At 43.0% G+C, this 20,192-nt stretch overlaps 1 protein-coding gene across 4 annotated transcripts in view; it reads right to left on the bottom strand.

Moving 5' to 3' along the window:
* Positions 1-20,192, bottom strand: part of prkcq (protein kinase C, theta) — a 228,246-nt gene that overhangs the window by 93,165 nt on the left and 114,889 nt on the right. For 2 of the 4 annotated variants that reach the window (XM_072563006.1, XM_072563007.1), the window contains exon 3: positions 1,569-1,768. The exons of 1 other annotated variant lie outside the window; for it this stretch is intronic. In XM_072563006.1, the coding sequence (XP_072419107.1) occupies positions 1,569-1,768 (200 nt within the window). Of the gene's footprint in view, positions 1-118; positions 671-1,568; positions 1,769-20,192 lie in introns of those variants that run through there. One more of the 4 variants, XM_072563008.1, reaches the window with a different exon arrangement.

Here is a 20,192-nt window from a genome sequence, read left to right as displayed (position 1 = left end):
CACACACAGTTATATTATATCAAGCTACAGCAATAAAAGCCTATATTCCCAATTTAAATGCACTTTTAAAAAAATCATTCTAATTTAATCCATTCAAATTCAGCTTCTTTATGCACACCTTCCTCTTTTTCTCTCATTCCTCCATTATCCATGTGCTCTCTAATTGACATAAGTTCCCACTATGGCAAGGCCTCAATTTGAAAATTCTCATCCTTGTTTTCAAGTCTCTCAATGTGCGAGATAAGTGGCTGTCCAGCCCCATCTACGGCACTTTTTATTTCCCTTCCCAGGAACAAAGACACGGAGGAGTCAGTCCAAAACTTTTCATTCAACTTTGCAAAGTCGGGTGCTGTTCCCAAAGGTACACACACACAAGCATAGTAATCTCCACACATTATATACATGTATATGTGGGCTGGGTTTACTACTGCTGCCTTGACCAACGAGTGCTCGGATTCCCCACTGTTTTCCTTATTTGGGTTCTGGTGCCTGGGATTCTTTTATCATTCACTTGGCCAATCAGTGTTTGAGCTTCCCATTCTTCCCTTATATGGATGATGTTGTACAACTGTGGTTAAGGGCGGCCTCTCAACTATCGAGGAAAGCTGTTACAACTGTTTCATTCATATAAACGTGGGGGAGGTCCGGCAACAGTTGAGTGTCTGCTTGTGTTTACTATGAGGTAGAAAAGACTAAAAGGCAGCTAACCGTTTAAAAATTACACTACCCCCTACATCAACACCTTGCTCCCTCTAAATGTCTGTAATCCTGTCCATTCCCAACCTACTCCAATATATCAGCGTTCCTCCAATGCGTTAAGCATTCAATGGGAACTTTGTTGATTAGAATTTCTATTCAGTCTTACTTCCTATCTGCTTGTGAGCTTGAACATAATGGCTTTCTGGACTTCAATCACGACTGGACCCACTGTATTCCAACAACTGTTTTAATGTTCTAATTTCAGATGGAAGCAATTAGATTGGTTTCAATACTCTCAACCTGCATGGATAGGTGAAGTTCCAACAACACTCAAAAAGCTTGACACTAACCAGGATAAAATCCCTTTACCACCTTCAACATTCACTCCCTCCTCCACTGATGCTCAATCTTTACCATCTCAAAAGGGCAAGGGCAACAGAGACATGGGAACAATACCACATGCATGTTCCCATCTGAGACACTCACCACCCTGACTTGGAAATGTATCACTGTTCCTTCAATGTTGCTGGGTCAAAATTCTGGAACTCCCTCCGTAAATGTATTGTAGTGTCCCTACACCCCAAGGACCGCAGCAGTTCAAGAAGCCAAATCACCTTCTGAAGGGCAATTAGGGATTGGCAATAAATGCTGGTCTTGCCAATTTAATACTGTCAATGAATAAACAGGACTCAATTCAATTTGACCAATTCGTGCATTTGATCAACATATTCCCATTGTTTTCCCTTCCAGATGTTAACATCCATCTACACAGATAGCTTGGAGTTTGATTGAAAGTCTCATCTGAATGTCAGATCCACTGCCACTAGAATATGCATTAACGACTAACACATCAAGTATGAAAGTTTTACCCAGATGTCTGCTTTTCCTTGGTTGCGTTTACATTTCTCTGCCAGGGAATTCAGCTCCACTGTAGTTTCGGAGATCAGCTCAACACTTTTGCCCTTGACAAGGATGTGCATGACTCGGCCTTTGTTGATGTGCGCGTCAAAAGTGCTGTTCCAAGGAGGGTACATTGTGGGCTTTTTCTGCATGAAGATCTGCCCTTTCTCTGTTGAGGTTATTCGTATATATTAGAGAGAGAGTGAGGCAGCAAGCACACAATCAGCCAACAACAGCAAGTGGTTCTCAAGCAAGAGACTACACATTAAAGAATAGGTGCTCATTCATACCAACTTCCATTTTATAACAATGACTTATGTTTGTTTGGAGCCTTTTAAATGTAAGAAAATGCCATTGAGCATTTCATAGCAGCATTGTCAATTAGAATACTGAATCCCCTAAAGAGATTGTAGCCAAAGAATCAATTTTATTGGTATTGCCCCTCCCTTTTTATTATTTTACGTCCTCCTCCTGTTAACCAGGAATCGCATCAGTTGCAACATTTTCTCTTGATTTTTATTGGAAGATATGTAACACTCTTGATGAGTCCCTCCCAATGAGATAACAGTACAATTGGAAACTTGTGATAACTTACTCTTGTAAGTGCACTTTGTTTGGATTCTATGAACTCTTTCTCATTTTATTTTCATTCAAATTATGGGATAGTCACCTTCCTCAGCTGGATTATTCACTAGTCGAATCAATGCTGTTCTTTAATTGACCAGTTGGGTCAAACTATGGTAGCCCAGTGACGTGTGAGACCATCCCCACCGTGTGATAAAATGCTGTTGCCAGGAGCCTCCCAAAATTAGGAGAAAGTGAGGACTGCAGATCCTGGAGCTCAGAGTCAGGACTGAAGTGCTGGAAAAGCACAGCAGGTCAGGCAGCATCCGAGGAGCAGGAGAATTGATGTTTCGGCCAGAATTCCTGATGAAGGGCTTATGCCCAAAATGTTGATTCTCCTACTCCTCAGATGCTGACTGATCTGCTGTGCTTTTCCAGCACTAACTCCCAAAATTAGTCTGGTTTAGTTCTGGAAAACTGCACACTGGTGGAAGACTAACATCCCTAATTTCTCAAAGCAGCAGGGAATGTTAATCTTTCAATACCTGACAGACCAGTCCAACAGCATACTTGCTATTAATAGTAACCTTCGCAGCATACACATATGCCGGGAAATGATTATCTTCACCAAGAGAAAATCTAGCCATGGCATCCAGTGCACTTGACTGACATCTTACCTACACTGGCCACTCCCTCCACCACTGATGCTTGGTAGCAGCAGTGTGTACCTTCAACAAGATGCACTGCAGAAACTTACCAAGCCCCATCCAAACCCATGAAACAACCATCTAGGAAAACTACAGGAGAGGGGCAGCTGATACGTGGGAACACCATTCCCCTCTAAGTTCCCCTTTAGCCACTCACCATCCTGAGTTGGAAATATATCACCGTCCTTTCATTATCACGGGGTCAAAATGCTGGAATTCCCTGTCTAACAGATTATGGGTCTACCTGCAACCCAACAAGGTGGTTTAACTCACCAACTTCAGAACAACTAAGGACAGGTAACAAATCAGCGACACCCAAATCCCACGAGGGAAATAATAAAGAATACAGAACAGAAAGTATTCTAAAGTGAGATAACAATGGTTGAATACTTAACCCATTCATCTGAACATCTCCGTTGAAATGACAGAGTAAACAATGACCTTCTCTGCTAAACAAAAGAGAAGCTAATACAGCGTGATAAGTGAACACTTACCAATATCCCAACATTATTTTTAACACTACAATCAATAACATTCAAAGTATCAATAAAAAATGCCTTTGGTTTAACTCATGGCATTATTCTACATCAGAAAACAGCCAACAGTGTGAATACAATTCCTGAGGTCACTACAAAAAACTTCCCTTCTCAACATGTCCTCCTGCCTGAGGTGTTAAAGATGCCACCAGTCATTTCTATTTGTCGAATAAGAAAGGAACTTTATGGTCCATACGAGCTATGGTGACTTTATCTTCCCTTTAAAGTACTCTAGCAATTTGCACTCAAGAGAAACATTGGTCTATCCATCAGCACCATCCAATTATCTCATTCAGGGTGGGGCTCAGTGTGTTGCATATGGTAATAATTCTCAAGAAGATCAATATTCATATTATATTCTCTTCACCCACCCTACAGATGCCACACACAGTGTGGGTGGAGAGAAGAATTCTTCTCCAGGTTTTGGAATGAGCAGACAGCACCCTAATGTGCTAGACATTATACCTGGCCAGATGTAGATGTAATTATTGCTATCTTTTTTTTATTTGTTGAAGGGAATGTGGATTTCACTGGCTGATATGTGGGAACACCATTCCCCTCTAAGTTCCCCTTTAGCCAATCACCATCCTGAGTTGGAAATATATGTGGATTTTATTACCTAATTGCCCTGGAGAAGATGATGATGAAGTGTCTCCTTGAGCCACTGCAGTCCTTGGGTTTAGAAACATCCATACTGCTGTTTGGGAGGGGATTCCAATATTTTGACCCAACAAAAGTAAAGGAACGGCGATACATTTTGAAGTCAGGATAGTGTATGACTTGAAGGGAAACTTGCAGATGATGGTGGCCCCATGAATCTAGTGTCCTTGTCCTTCCAGATGGACGTAATCATGGGTTTGGAAAGTGCTGTCCATAGATCTTTGATGAATTTTGCCGTGTATCTTATAGATAGTACACACTGCTGCTACTGAATGTCAGTGGTGGAGGGAATGGATGTTTGTGGATGTGGTGCCAATGAAGTGGCTGCTTTGTCCTGAATGGTATCAAACTTCTTGTGTGTTGTTGGAGCTGCACCCATCCAGGCAATTGGGGAATATTCCATCACACTCTTGATTTGTGCTGTCCATATGGTGGACAGGGGTCAATTGGGTAGACAGCAGAGGAGTTATTTATTGCAGAATTCCTAGCCTCTAACCTGTTCTTGTAGCCACAGTTCATACATGACTGGTCTTGTTCAGATTCTGGTCAATGGCAATCCCCATGATGTTGGCAGTGGGAGATTCATTGATGGTAGCACCATTGAACGTCAAGGGTTGATGGTTAAATTCCCTCTTATTGGAGATGGTCCTCGCCTGGTATGAATATTACTTGCCATTTGTCAGCCCAAACTCAGATGTTATCCAAAACCTGCTGCATATGGACTGTTTCAGTACCTGAGAAGTTGTGAACAATTTGCAACAAAGTCCTTCATTCTGACCCAGTGATGACAGGAAGGTCATCGATGAAACAGCTGAAGATGGTTGGAACTCGGGCACTACCCTGAGGAACTCCTGCAGTGACATCACAGGACTGTTAGCTCCAATAGCCACAACCATCTTCCTATGTGCCAGATATGACGCCAAAGAGCCCACTAATACCCAATGATTCCAGTCTTGCTAGGGGCCCTCAATGCTACACAGTTAAATATGGCCTTGATGTCAAGGGCTGTCACTCTCCCCTCCCACCTGGAATTCAGCTCTTTAGTCCATTTGAACCAAGGCTGTAATGAGGTCAGGAGCTGAGTGGTCCGGGCAGAACTTAAACTGGGCGTCACTGAGCAGGTGCTGCTTGATGACATCTTCCTTCTTTTCACCGATGAATAGACTGATGAGATGGTAATTGGCCGGGTTGGATTTTCCTTTTTGTTTAAAGTACAGGATATACCTGGGCAGTTCTTCACATTGTTGGACAGAATCCAGTGTTGGAGCTGTAGGGGAGTGGCAGGTTCTGGAACAGTAGTCTTTAGTAGTAGTGAAGGAATATTGTCAGGATCTGTAGCTTTTGCAGTATTCAATGCCTTCAACCATTTCTTGATTTGACATGAATTGGCTGAAGACTGGTAACTTAAAAGAGCCCAAATGACTGGAGAAGTAAATGCAGGAACTGTCTCTTGAGAGACACACCCTGCAGCATTGCACTTGATGAGTTTTAAAGAAAGTTTGAAGGAGGTGGGCTCACTAGGGGGGAACTGCAATACAAACTGAACTGTAATGTCCTGAGAGTTACCTTAGATTGTGAACATGTTGGGGGATAGAAAAAGCAGTCAGGGCAAGAGATGTGGTTTGAGACATCTCTTTTTAAGGATGCACAAAAGCAACGCTTAAAAACCAGTTTAACTCAGGTCCACATACGCACCTCCACCCTCAGACCCCACCCCTCCAACCGTAACAAGGACAGAACACCCCTGGTGCTCACCCTCCACCCTACCAACCTTCGCATAAACCAAATCATCCGCCGACGTTTCCGCCACCTCCAAACAGACCCCACCACCAGGGATATATTTCCCTCCCCACCCCTTTCCGCCTTCCGCAAAGACCGTTCCCTCCGCGACTACCTGGTCAGGTCCACGCCCCCAAACAACCCACCCTCCAATCCTGGCACCTTCCCCTGCCACCACACGAACCGTAAAACCTGCGCCCACACCTCCTCCCTCACCTCTATCCAAGGCCCTAAAGGAGCCTTCCACATCCATCAAAGTTTTACCTGCACATCCACTAATATCATTTATTGTATCCGTTGCTCCCGATGCGATCTCCTCTACATTGGGGAGACTGGGCGCCTCTTAGCAGACCGCTTTAGGGAACATCTCCGGGACACCCGCACCAATCAACCACACCGCCCCGTCGCCCAACATTTCAACTCCCCCTCCCACTCTGCCGAGGACATGGAGGTCCTGGGCCTCCTTCACCGCTGCTCCCTCACCACCAGACGCCTGGAGGAAGAACGCCTCATCTTCCGCCTCGGAACACTTCAACCCCAGGGCATCAATGTGGACTTCAACAGTTTCCTCATTTCCCCTTCCCCCACCTCACCCTAGTTCTAAACTTCCAGCTCAGCACTGTCCCCATGACTTGTCCGGACTTGTCCTACCTGCCTATCTTCTTTTCCACCTAATCACTCCACCCTCTCCTCCTTGACCTATCACCTTCATCCCCTCCCCCACTCACCCATTGTACTCTATGCTACTTTCTCCCCACCCCCACCCTCCTCTAGCTTATCTCTCCACGCTTCAGGCTCACTGCCTTTATTCCTGATGAAGGGCTTTTGCCTGAAACGTCGATTTCGAAGCTACTTGGATGCTGACTGAACTGCTGTGCTCTTCCAGCACCACTAATCCAGAATATTTTTAAATGCATGTCATTCCTATTTTGGGAGTTATTACTTCTTTTGTGCTTAGTAACTAATAGACTCATTCTTCTGTTAATTCAAGAAGTCTGGTCAAATTGGCTCCTTTTAAAACATAAATACAGGAGTTCCTCAGGGTAGTTCCTTCAGCTGCTTGGGAGAAGGGTATCCACCCGTGTAGGGTTGCTTTGTAAATTAACTTTGGTATGACCAATTGGGGGGCCGGGAAATAAAGAACGGAAGCTGGTTCACCCCTCCTTGCCTCGGATCCTGACTATTTATCATCTAGAATGATGAGACCTTAGAAAACACAGTCTGGGATCTGATCATTAATCCCCTGGTTTGATGGTAATGGTTGAGTGGGGGATATGCCAGGCCATGAGGTGATAGATTGGGCTGGAGTATAATTCTGCTGTTGTTATAGAGTCATAGAGATGTACAGCACAGAAATAGACCCTTTTGTCCAACTCATCCATGCCGACCAGATATCCTAAACTAATCTAGTATCATTTGCCAGCACGCGTGCATATCACTCTAAACCCTTCCTTGTCATATACCCATCCAGATGCCTTTTAAATGTTGTAATTGTACCAGCCTCCACCACTTCCTCGACAGCTCATTCCATACACATAACAGCCTGCGTGACGGTTGGAGGAAGAGCGCCTCATCTTCCGCCTAGGAACCCTCCAACCACAAGAGATGAACTCAGATTTCTCCAATTTCCTCATTTCCCCTTCCCCCACCTTGTCTCAGTCAAATCCCTCGAATTTAGCACCGCCTTCCTAACCTGCAATCTTCTTCCTGACCTCTCCGCCCCCACCCCCACTCCGGCCTTTCACCCTCACCTTAACCTCCTTCCACCTATTGCATTTCCAACGCCCCTCCCCCAAGTCCCTCCTCCCTACCTTTTATCTGAGCCTGCTGGACACACTCTCCTCATTTCTGAAGAAGGGCTCATGCCCGAAATGCCGATTCTCCTGCTCCTTGGATGCTGCCTGACCTGTTGCGCTTTTCCAGCAACACATTTTCAGCTCTGAAAATATTGCCCCTTACGTCCATTTTATATCTTTCCCCTCACTCTAAACCTATACCCTCTAGTTCTGAACTCCCCTACCCCAGGGAAAAGACTTTGTCTATTTATCCTATCCAAGCTCCTCAAGATTTTATAAACCTCTATAAGGTCACCCCTCAGCCTCAGATGCTCCAGGGAAAACAGCCCCACCCTATTCAGCCTCTCCCTGTAGCTCAAACTCTCCAATCCTGGCAACCTCCTTGAAAATCTCTTCTGAACCTTTCAAGTTTCACAACATCCTTTCGATAAGAAGGAGATCAGAATTGCACACAAAATCCCAAAGTGGCCTAACCAATGTCCTGTACAGCCACAACATGACCTCCCAACTCCTGTACTCAATACTCTGACCAATAAAGGAAAGCATACCAAACACCTCTTCACTATCCTACTTACCTGTGATTCTACTTTCAAAGAATTATGAACCTGCACTCCAAGGTCTCTTTGTTCAGCAACACTCCCCAGGAACTTACCATTAAGTGTATAACTCCTGCTCTGATTTGCCTTTCCAAAATGCAGCACCTCGCATTTATCTGAATTAAACTCCATCTGCCAATCCTCGGCCCATTGGCCCATCTGATCAAGATCCTGTTGTAATCTGAGGTAACCTTTTTCGCTGTCCACTACATCTCCAATTTTGGTGTCATCTGCAAACTTATGAACTATATCTCTTATGCTCATATCCAAATCATTTATATAAATGACAAAAAGCAGTGGACCCAGCACCGATCTTTGTGGCACTCCATTGATCACAGGCCTCCAGTCTGAAAAACAACCCTCCACCACCACCCTCTGTCTTCTACCTTTGAGCCAGTTTTGTAACCAAATGGCTAGTTCTCCCTGTATTCCTTGTGATCTAATCTTGCAAACCAGCCTACATGAGGAACCTTGTCAAACGCCTTACTGAAGTCCATATAGATCATGTCCATCACTCTGCCCTCATCAATCCACTTTGCCACTTCTTCAAAAAAAACTCAATAAAGTTTGTGAGACATGACTTCCCACGCACAAAGCCTTGTTGACTGGTCCTTGCCTTTCCAAATACGTGTTAATCCTCTCCCTTGGGATTTCCTCCAACAACTTGCCCATCAACAATGTCAGACACCCATGTTGATGGCCCACAGTGCCTCATGGATGCCCACTCTTGAGTTGATAGATCTCTTTGATATCTGTCCCATTTATCACAGTGACAGTGCAACACAACACGATGAAGGGCATTCTCAATATGAAGATGTGACATTGTCTCCACAAGGACTGCGCAGTGGTCACTCTTACCGATACTGTCACAGACAGATACATCTGCCGATTGGTAAGGACAAGGTCAAGTATCTTTTTCCTTCTTGTTGGTTCCCTCACCACCTGCCACAGACCCAGTCTAGTGGCTATGTCCTTTAGGACTCAGACAGCTCAGTCTGTAGTGCTACTGACAAGCCATTCTTAGGAATGGTCATTCAAATCCCACACACAGAGTACATTCTCTGGCCTTGCTAACCCTCAGTGTTCCCTCCAAGTGGTGCTCAGTGTGGTGTGTACAGCAGTAGAATTATATGCCAGCCCAATCTATCACCTAATCCGCATATCCCCCACTCAACCATTACCACCAAGCCAGGGGATCAATGATCAGATCCCAGACCGTGTTTTCGAAGGTCTCATTGTTCCAAATGACAAATAGTCAGGCTCCAAAGCAAGGAGGGGTGAACTAGCTCCCGTTCTTTATTCCCCAGCCCCTCGGTTGGTCATAATCAGCAGGAGACTTTTACTCATGATGCCACGAGATTCCACATTGAGAACCCCGAGGGAACTTTCTCTCAACTACCGTGTACTACTATGCTGCCACTTCTGCTAGGTTATCTTGCCAATAGGACAGGGCATACCCAGGAATGGTGAAGATGGCAATGCCATCTGGGACATGATAAGGTATGATTCTCTGAGTATGATTATATTAGCCTGATTTTGACTTACGGGAAGTTAGTGAACCAGATAGGTTTTTATGATCATTGACATTGGTCAATGGTCGAGAAATTTTCATTACAAACATTTATCGAATCTAAATTTCACTATCTGCCAAGGTGGGGCTCAAACCCATATCACCAATGCATAAGATGGAACAGTGGCTCAGTGGTTAGCTCTGTGGCCCCACAGCACCAGGACCTGGGTTCAATTCCACCCTTCGGCAACTGTCTATGTGGAGTTTGCATGTTCTCCTTGTGTCTGCATTGGTTTCCTCCCACACTTCAAAGATGTGTGGGTTAGGTGCATTGGCCATGCTAAATTGCCCATAGTGTCCAGGGATGTATAATCGAGGTGGATTAGCCGTGGAAAATGCAGGGTTACGAGGATAAGGTATGGGGGTGGGGCTGGGTGGGATGCTTTTTGGAGGGTTGGTGTGGACCCGATGGGCTGAGTGATCTGCTCTCAAACTCTCGGGATTCAATGATTCTAATAGCATGTTGTTCTCAATTACTAGTTTATTGACACTAGCGCAACACCACCACTTCCTTCCAGTGCAATAATCCTTCCTGTTATCTCAGAACAGTGTTTGTTCTGCAGATATAAAGATGGATCGTCTACCAATACTCAAAACAAAGTACAAACGAAGGAGGTTTGGTGACAGTGAACTTTACAAGAATGGGCAGAGACAGCTAATTTCACAAGGTACATGAGTGATCTTCTATCCTCATACCACAGAGGGTATGGCTACCATTCAAACTCAAAGATCACTTACTTCTCCAAGAGAATTATTTCAAAGTTTTACTAATTTTTCTTTTTTTGTATCGTTTTTGTGCTGTCTGAGTTAATGTCAGCTATAAGTGCAAGCTCCCCTCCAAGCCACTGACCATCTTGACTTGGAAATATATCGCCACTCCATCATGGTTACTGGGTCAAAATCCTGAAATTCCTTCTCCAAGGGCATTGTGGGTCTAACTACAGCACATGGAGCATAGTGGTTCAAGAAAATAGCTCACCACCACTGTCTCCAGGGCAACAAGGGACAAGCAATAAATGCTAGTCCAGAAGGAAGAAAACAATAATCATATGTTGATATTCACAAAGTTTGGATGAATGATTCTGAGAATTAACCCGTGGTTGATGAGTGTGAAATCTTAAAGACAATAGATGTCAACCCTGTGCTTCAGTTTACTTTGACCAATGAAGATTCCTGAGTGAAACGAAGCACAATTCTAGCCGATGACAGCTACGTTATCCATCTCATACCCTCGGAACCTGCGGAGCGATCACTATCACTTGGACTGTACGTGTAAAAGTCACTTCAGAAAGGTCTGCGTTTTGTCACGACACTTTCAGAAAATGTGCATTGTAGGAACAGGTAGAAGTGCCATAGTTAACACCAAATAAAGGCACTCTTGGGTTTCTGTTCAAACTCTGCAAAGGTAAGCACTGCTCAGAAAATTGTCCAAGTTGATAGTTGCTGGTTTATAAAAGTGTGACATTTTATGAAAGCAAAGGATCGAGAGAGAGATACATGTGGCTGCATGTGTGTTTGGGTGAACGGCAGTGTGTGTACATGTGCTTGTATCTGTGAGAATTTGAAGGTCCATTTGTATATCTGTGCATGCATATGTGTGTGAGTTTACGTCTGGGTATGTGTGGATGAGTGTGCGTTTGTGTCTGCATGTGCTACAATGAGCATCTGAGCGTGTGTATGTTAGGAAGGCAATATGGAGCTTGATTGTGATGCCCTCTTTAGTTGATACGCCCGTTGATAGTCACTATTTCTCACTTGAAGAATGGCAGCTTGGGTGATGGATTAAAACATAGGCAGCACCCACAGAATGTGACCCTGCACAGGCCATCAATTTGATGGAGGATAGGAAGAAAACTTGGTGAGTAATATATTGAAGATATATTTGAAAATGTATTTAGAAAATGTTGATTCAGCCTCAAATGGAGCATTGTGCCAGGTTCTGACCACTGCACTGTGAAGGCTCTAGAGATGGTGCAGAAAAGAGAGAGCGTGAGAATGCTTCCGGCGATGAAGACTTCAGTCCTCTACATATTGGTGAAGCTGGGACTGCTCTCCTTAGAGAAGATGTGGAGGAGCCAGTGTTGGACTGGGGTGGACAAAGTTAAAAACCACACAACACCAGGTTATAGGGCAACAGGTTTATTCGGAAGCATTAGCTTTCGGAGCGCTGCTCATTCATCAGGTAGCTGTGGAGCAGGACCATAAGACGCAGTATTTATAGCAAAAGATTACAGTGTCATGCAACTGAAATGATACATTGAACAAACCTAGACTGCTGTTAAGTTCTTTGCTGAGTTTCTGGAACAAATCTGTCGTGTGGCGACAGAAGCTGGGGGTCCCAGCAACAGCAACCACCAGCAATCTAGTTTGTTCAGTATGTCATTTCAGTTGCATGACACTGTAATCTTTTGCTATAAATTCTGTGTCTTACGGTGCTGCCCCACAACCACCCGACGAAGGAGCGTCGCTCCAAAAGCTGCTGCTTTCAAATAAACCTGTTGGACTATAACCTGGTGTTGTGTGGTTTTTAACTCCTTCGAGAAAATTGAAACAAGAATTCATTCAGCGTTCAAAATCATCGGAGGGTTTAGACAGAGTGGCTCAGAAGAAATTGTTGCCAGACACCAATTTAAGGTGATTGGAAAATAACTGATAGCAATAGGAGAGGGACAATTTTTTTTATGAAACAGCAAATGGATATACTGCCTGAGAGTGTGGAGGAGGCAGAATCAATTGGGGGACAATTCCAGGGCAGAGATGATGGGCAGATTGCATTGCAGAAGGAGGCCAATCAGTGTACGACAGTACAGTGTACAGCAGCAACAGGTGGGCAATGTCCCTACCTCTGGATATGGAGGGTAGGGTTAAAGTCTTTCCAGGGGTCTGAAATAACATCTCCGAACAGGTTGATGAGAAACTTTCTACACAACAGCATGGAGCAAATAAAACTCCATTTACTATCATGCATCACGAATAGATACTGCTCAGTGGCAGAGACATCTGGAAGTAGGATACTTGATTGCTCATTTGGCTGTAGATCTTAGTAATACATATGAACATAAAAGCATTCAAATTAGGAACAGGAGTGGACCATTTAGTACCTCCAACCTGTCCCACCATTTGATGAGAATATGATTTTCAGAAACTGAACACATGATCCAAGATGCACTCTGGCTCCTGTGCACTACATCTAATTCAATTATATCCAAAGAAAGTACCAAAACTGCAAATAATATTCTGTTCTCTGAAAGTAAATCCATAGACCCAGCACTCACCTCCAATGCTGGCCATTAGTACATGCTTAATGTTAATCATTCCAGGCTTTCCCTGCCTGTGTCCTGAAATCTTCCTCTACACTAGGCTTCCTCTTTCCATCACAACTGCAAATATATCTCATTGAGCAAGTGGTGCTAATGTTGCCTTTTGTGATTCTGTGTCAAATTGCATCTGTTTATACTCCCGTGGTACATTTTACAGCATTGGAGATGTTGTGAAAGTGCAACATATTGTCACACATTGGGCAGGCGTGAAGCAAAAAATAATGACCAGGAAATATTGGATGTCCATCCTTAAAAGGAGTGGAGACCAGAATGAATTGAGGGCTATACCTGTAAGATATCAAGTAACAAATAAAGGTTGTCGGGGGAATGTGAAAGAAGCTTCTTTTGCTCATGTGGTAGTTTGGAGGAAATGGGCAGTGCAGGACAGCAGTTTGCAGTTAAATATAGGGCTGTTGCTTTCTGCCAAAGCTGTGTAGCTGCTGGGAGGATAGTGGCTGGAGTGCTGGACTGAGAAATGTCTACATGATAGGAATGCATCTTCAGGAGACCTTACATGTTGCTTACACTGCAGCTGCTTTTCAATCGAGCAGCTTATTTTAACCACAACGAAGGCACCACCTGTCACTCCCATCGGTATCTTGAATGCCTGAGCTCCTGCATTCATCTCACATTTCTCTCTCTGGAGGACATGTTTGAAAACTGACCAAATACGTTCAAAATGGGATAATCCAAAATTCCTTTCTTTACAGTATCCTCAAGCCTTCAATCTTCAGTAGTCTTCCTTTTTCCTAAAAATGACAGGATTATATTCAAAGCTGGTTTTAAAAGTACCGAGGAACAGAAATGTTGTAGAATAGATGATATCAAGTCTCCAGGTATGACTGAGCCCTAATCCCATCCATTCTAAGTGCCTTTGCTAATATTATTTTCCACAGATACATGCTTTTCTTCAGTTGTCATTAATGTAATGTATCAGCAAATTTCCATAAATGTTTTTGTTAGCTTTTTGGCAGAATTTTTGAGATAATCGTCAACAGTATCTTATTTTGTTTTGTTCTTTTGCTCAGTGTAATTTCTCACTTGAACATCTCAACCAAGAAATTCTGTTAGTGACTCTTGCTGATATTTCATCAGGACCTGTGGGACATTTTAGAATTTAGAATTGTTGTCACATTGACAGCTTCCAGAAGCAAATCAACCAGTAAACAAATGATTCAAGAGGAGGGAATTTGGAGAGAGTTAGGTTCTACACTTGGAAAGATACAAGCCCACACTGAAAACTTCCACTGCCTCAATTGCAGTAATAGTTTGAAAATAAGGTGAGGTCATGTACAACTCAGTTTTGGCTGTCTTTCTGGTTCGAATGACTGAGGTAGCACTATCTATTTGATTATATATTTTACAGCTGGACGTGTGGGTTTGACCCGGAATTTCTACATGCTCAGGAACTTCATTTAAGTGTTTTTTTTAAACCAAGTACAAGTCTGCTCCATAAATCTGGTTCTGGCTTTCAGTTCTTGCTACAGTTTATTTTTCTCTCGGCCTATGCCCAGCCTGAATGAAACAGGAAATTCACCAAGGCTTCTTTGACAGCACTATCAAAACCTATGACTACTGCCATTTCAAACGACAAGGACAGCAAATACATGGGAACACCACCACCACAAACTTCCCCTCCAAGCCCACTCACCATCCCGACTTGGAAATATATCACCATCCCTTCAGTGTCACGGGGTCAAAATCATGGAATTTCCTCCCTAAGGGCAGTGTGGGTCAACCCACAGCGCATGGGCTGCAGCAGTTCAAGAAGGCTGCTCACCCCCACCTTCTCAAGGGGGCAACTAGGGATGGACAATCAGTGTGCATCACCTACTCCATTCATTTGTATCAGGTATTGAAAAGCCTAAACAAAGTCCTTCGATGGAGTGCCAAATGTTTCTTTGAAGTATTCCTTTGTGTGGCGTCAGGAAAAGTGAGAGTGTTTCTCCTGGGCCACCCTTTTTTTTTAAACTTGCTCACATGGGATGCGAGAACCATTGGCTTGGCCAGCACCCAGCCCTAGTTGTTCTGGAGAAGGGATTGGTGAGCTGCCATCTTGAATTACTTCATTCACTAAGGTGTAGATCCACCTTGCGCTATTGCAGAGAGAATGCCAGGATTTTAACACGGTGAAGGAACGGTGATATGGTTCCAAGTCAGGATGGTGCACGAAGTGGAGATGACCTCGCAGTGAGGTGGCGGTGTTCCCCTGGATCTGCATCTTTCTAGTGTCACAGGTTTGGAAGGAGTTGTTGGAATCGACTTGGTGTAGATGGTATACACTGCAGGCATTGTCCATTGGGTGTGATGGGAGCCAATGGGTGAACTGGCAGTCTGTTTGATGATGAACCCAGGGCTGCAGTTCCAGCATAATAGTTCAGCAAAAGCAGGAAAACAGCCCAACAAACTTCAAATGGCAAACAGTGCCTGGTCGTTTGCAATTCATCAGCTGAATGTAAGAACGCTTGTGTCTTAAAATGGCTTGGGGGCAAATAATAGTTCCAAGTGAGTGGTGATTGTGTTCTAAACCTGGCCATCTGTCTGTGAATCGCTTTTTTAAAAAATCCTATCTCACTCTAAATCAATGTAGAATTGAAACTCGTATTAATGAACTAATGTAGCCATTTCCCTCTAAATATCCGGCCAACCTAAGAGTATGGGTCTCAAAATCTGCTACTAAAACTCTGGGCACATGTGTTCACATCCCATCAATACACTGAATAGATTTACAATTCAATATTTATATTATAGAATTTATAAATTTATTATTTGTTATTTTGTTCAATTAATAAAAACATAGAATATAAAACTAGTCTCAGTGAAGCTGACCTTTTTCATTTGTTGTAATAATACTACCTGATTTACTCTTGTCCCTTCGGGAGGGAATTGGGTCACTCCTATATACAGACTTGCGACTCTCCTCCGAAATGGCCAAGCAAGCGAGCTACACAGTTTAAGTGAAATTTGGGATCGGTGACAAATGCTGGCCTTGCCAGCGAGGCCCACAACTCTTGTAGGAATAAGGACCATATCCCCACAGGAATATCCCTTTTATGGATATGGGTGACTGGGCAACAGTTACAGTCAGTCAATCTTAACCCCAATGTGTGGCTCAAAAAGGGAGTTCATGATTGGATTCCTCAGCTGCGATGCCTCTCGTGGTTCTCAGTGGTCTGGTCTGTAGAGGAAGGATGTGCCGCTGTTGAAATAATCTTGTCCGGTCATTCAGTGCATTCTGACATTTGGCAGTCTCAGAGTGCTGCTGAGGGAAGGGGCTGGAAAGTTAGAGGCTGTCATAATGTCACCAACCACGCAAGCTCCTTAAATTTTCTTTTGGGGGAGGGGGGAAGACAGGTTGGGTAATCCTCAAAATAACATTTTCCCAAGTAAAAAAAAAAAATTCCTTCCTAAGTAATAACATTAACTTGTTCTTTAAAGCTTTGTTTAGACATTTACTTAAATTGGATGGACTTTCACAAAATAAACAGATGTGAATTATACATTGTTAAAGAAACAGGCTATTTAAAACTATGTCTAAAACACATGCATCATGTATTTTAAACAAATAATGTCTAAGTATATGAATTAGGAACAACCATTAGATTAGATTACTTACAGTGTGGAAACAGGCCCTTCGGCCCAACAAGTCCACACCGCATCCGCTGTAGCGCAACCCACCCATACCCCTACCCTAACACTGTGGGCAATTTAGCATGGCTAATTCACCTAACCCGAACATCTTTGGACTGTGGGAGAAAACCGGAGCACCCGGAGAAAACCCACGCAGACACGGGGAGAATGTGCAAACTCCACACAGTCAGTCGCCTGAGGCGGGAATTGAACCCGGGTCTCTGGCGCTGGGAGGCAGCAGCGCTAACCACTGTGCCACCATGCCGCCCACCTGTGCCACAAGGGCAAGTCATTTTGGGCCCTCCAGGTTGCATTACCACCTGATTACTCCATATTCCTGCCTACCCCTCATAACCTTTCACTCTTTTTGTTTTAATCAAGAACCTATCTAATTCTGCTTGAAAAATATTCAAACACTCTGCTTCCACCATCTTTAGAAGAGAATAGCTCTGAAGACCCCTTGTGAGAAACAGTTCCTTCTTATCACTGGGCATCCAATGTTTCGTTTTTAAATAGTGAGCCTAGTTGTAGATTGTCTCACAAGAGGAAATATCCTCTCCATTTTCACAAGACCTCTCAGGATTTTACATATTTCAATCAACTTGCCTCCTATTCTTCTAAGCAGTCTAGCCGAAACCATTCTTCATAAGGCAATTCACTGATTCCAGGTATTGGTCTCCCAAAACTTCTCTGAACTGCTTCTAAACACTACACCATTCCTTAAATAAGGAGCTGAATACTGCACACACTACTCCACATAACCAGTAACTGAAGGTTAACTCCTTACTTTTGTATCTAATTTCTCTTGCAATAAACAATCCCATTCTACTTGTATTCCTAATTGCTGTACCAACATATTAATAATTGCAATTTATTCACTGGGACAACCAGATCCCTCTGCCATTCAGAGCCTTGGAACTTAATGCCCTTTTTTCATATCTTTTTGCCAAAATTCCACATTTCCCCATTCCATTTGCCTGATCTTTGGCCATTCACTTAACCTATCCACGTCCCTTTGTAATACCCTTATATCCTCTTCATGACAGACTTTCTGACCTGTTGTCATCAGCATATTGAGCACTAATCCCTGCTGCAAACCACTCACTACATCTTGTCAACACAAAAGTGACCCATTTATGTTTACTCCTTGCTTGCTTTTAGCTGCTTAATCTTCTCTCCTTGTTTATATTCCTGGACACTAAGCTTTCATTTTCTGCGATCAGCTTTGATATGATACTTTCTCAAACACCTTCTGGAAATCTAAGGACAATATTTCGACCGGTTCCACTTTATCGAGAGCATGTTATTTCCTGAAGGAACTCCAATGAATTAAATAGGATTTCCATTTCACAAAATGTTGACTGTAAAATCATGTTTAGCCAGTCTGATTATCTTGGACATTTCTAAATTTCTAAGAACACTGCTGTGGCATTTTTCATAACAGCTTCTAATTTCTTCCCAATGTCAGACGTTAAGCCCACTTTTTTTTTTACATCCGGTCTCCCTCTCTTTTTGAATAAAGGCATTACATTCACTATACTGCATACTTATATTCACCATTTTCCAATCTAAATGAATGTTCCCCAAATCTAGGGAATCTTGGAAAATTCAAACCAAAGCATCAACCATCTCATGAGCCATTTCTTTTAAGACGGACTGAAGTCCATCAGGATGCAAGGATTTGTCAGTCCATCAGTTCCCATTCTTCTACTTCCTGATATATAACTATTTCTGGTATCATCTACGGTGAAGATTGAGGTACAATATTGGTTCAATTAACCTGCCATCACCTTATTTGCCATTATTTATTAACTAGAATATTCACCCCATTCTTAAAGCCTAATTTGCCCCAGTGCCCACTGTGGTCCTAGGATTTATACTGACCACAAATTTAAACATTCAATAAAACTTCCCTGAGCCAAATTATTCAGCCACCTCTGATTAATATTTTACAGAATGAAACATTTGTGAATGTGAAAACAAAAACTCTGCATGTTTTTGAATCTTTGAAGATGATTCAATGATTCAGGGCTCCTGCAAGTGAATCAAAACCAGAAATTGCTTTAGAAACTCAGTAGGCAGGACAAAAGCAGAGTTAACGTCTGGAGTCTAGTGACTCTTCATCAGAGTCAAAACATCAATTCTAAATAGAGTGGGATTATATTAATTGGAATTTAGAAGAATGAGGGGGGGTCTTATAGAAACATATAAAATTATTAAGGGAATTTATAAGATAGAAGTAGAGAGGATGTTTCCACTGACAGGTGAAGCTAGGACAAGAGGGTATAGCATCAAAATTAGAGGGAGCAGATTTAGGACTGAATTGAGAAGGAACTTCTTCCCCCAGAGGGTTGTGAATCTGTGGATTTCCCTGCTCAGTGAAGTAGTTGAGGCTTCCTCAGTAAATGTTTTTAAAACTCAGATGGATAATTGTTTTGAACAGTCGAGGATTTAAGGGTTACAGTGAGTGGTAAGTGAAGCAGAGTTCATGAAAAGATCAGCCATGATCTTATTGAATGGTGGAGCAGGCTCAATGGACCATATGGCCGACTCCTGCTCCTTGTGCTCATCTTGTTCTTATGTAAATACTGCTGGACCAGCTAATGTTTGCTTTTGTTTCAGATCTCCAGCATCCACAGTTCTGTGTTTTATTTTACTCCCAGCACCGAAGATAGCCTTGACATTTCAGGCATTAAACTCTTTGCTTATAGAGAAGTCTGTGATTGTGGGAATACTTCTACACAATGCATTAAACTGGGAGGGAGCGCCAACAAATGCTCCATGAGATTTGAACACATTTACAACCCAAAGATCAGGAACTGGGGATGTTTTAATCCACTGGCATCAAATCATTACAAACAGGAAGGGAAATTTTAAGGGTAACACTAAACCATTTACACCATGTGCCATCTTGGTTACATTGGGGTGAGGTATCCTTTTTCTGACTGCACCCCCCACCCCCTCATCAGCCCCCTCTGTACCAAACACAACCTGTCTTTCCATCACAAGTCTGCTCCAACTGCCCTCCCTTACTGTCGCCACCTACTGCTGGAGATCCCATTAACAATAATAATCCAATCCTGGAGTTTCCCCAATATATGATGTCATCTGAACCCCATCTGATATTCTCTCCCTCTCACTCAAAACTGAACAAAGTTTTTCGATGTTTATTTTTCAATTTTAAAAAAAATCAGCGTAAAACTGGGTGAGGCAGTCAGCAATAGTCCTATTCAGAGGGAAGAAATGTCAGCACTCATTGGCTGCCAACATTAACAGATTCAAATTGTTCTGTAATGTACACGTGTGAAGTACATCAGTGCAAAATCCTTTTGTGTGTTGTTTTAATGAAGATATTCATTCATTGAAACTAAGATCAAGACCTTGGTTGGAATATTACACCTTTTGCAACACGCTGCAGTCATTTATTTTACTAAA

This window comes from Chiloscyllium punctatum, chromosome 44 (assembly GCF_047496795.1).
Source record: "Chiloscyllium punctatum isolate Juve2018m chromosome 44, sChiPun1.3, whole genome shotgun sequence".
NCBI classification, from domain to species: Eukaryota; Metazoa; Chordata; class Chondrichthyes; order Orectolobiformes; family Hemiscylliidae; genus Chiloscyllium; species Chiloscyllium punctatum.
This window is presented reverse-complemented; position numbering and strand designations above follow the sequence as displayed.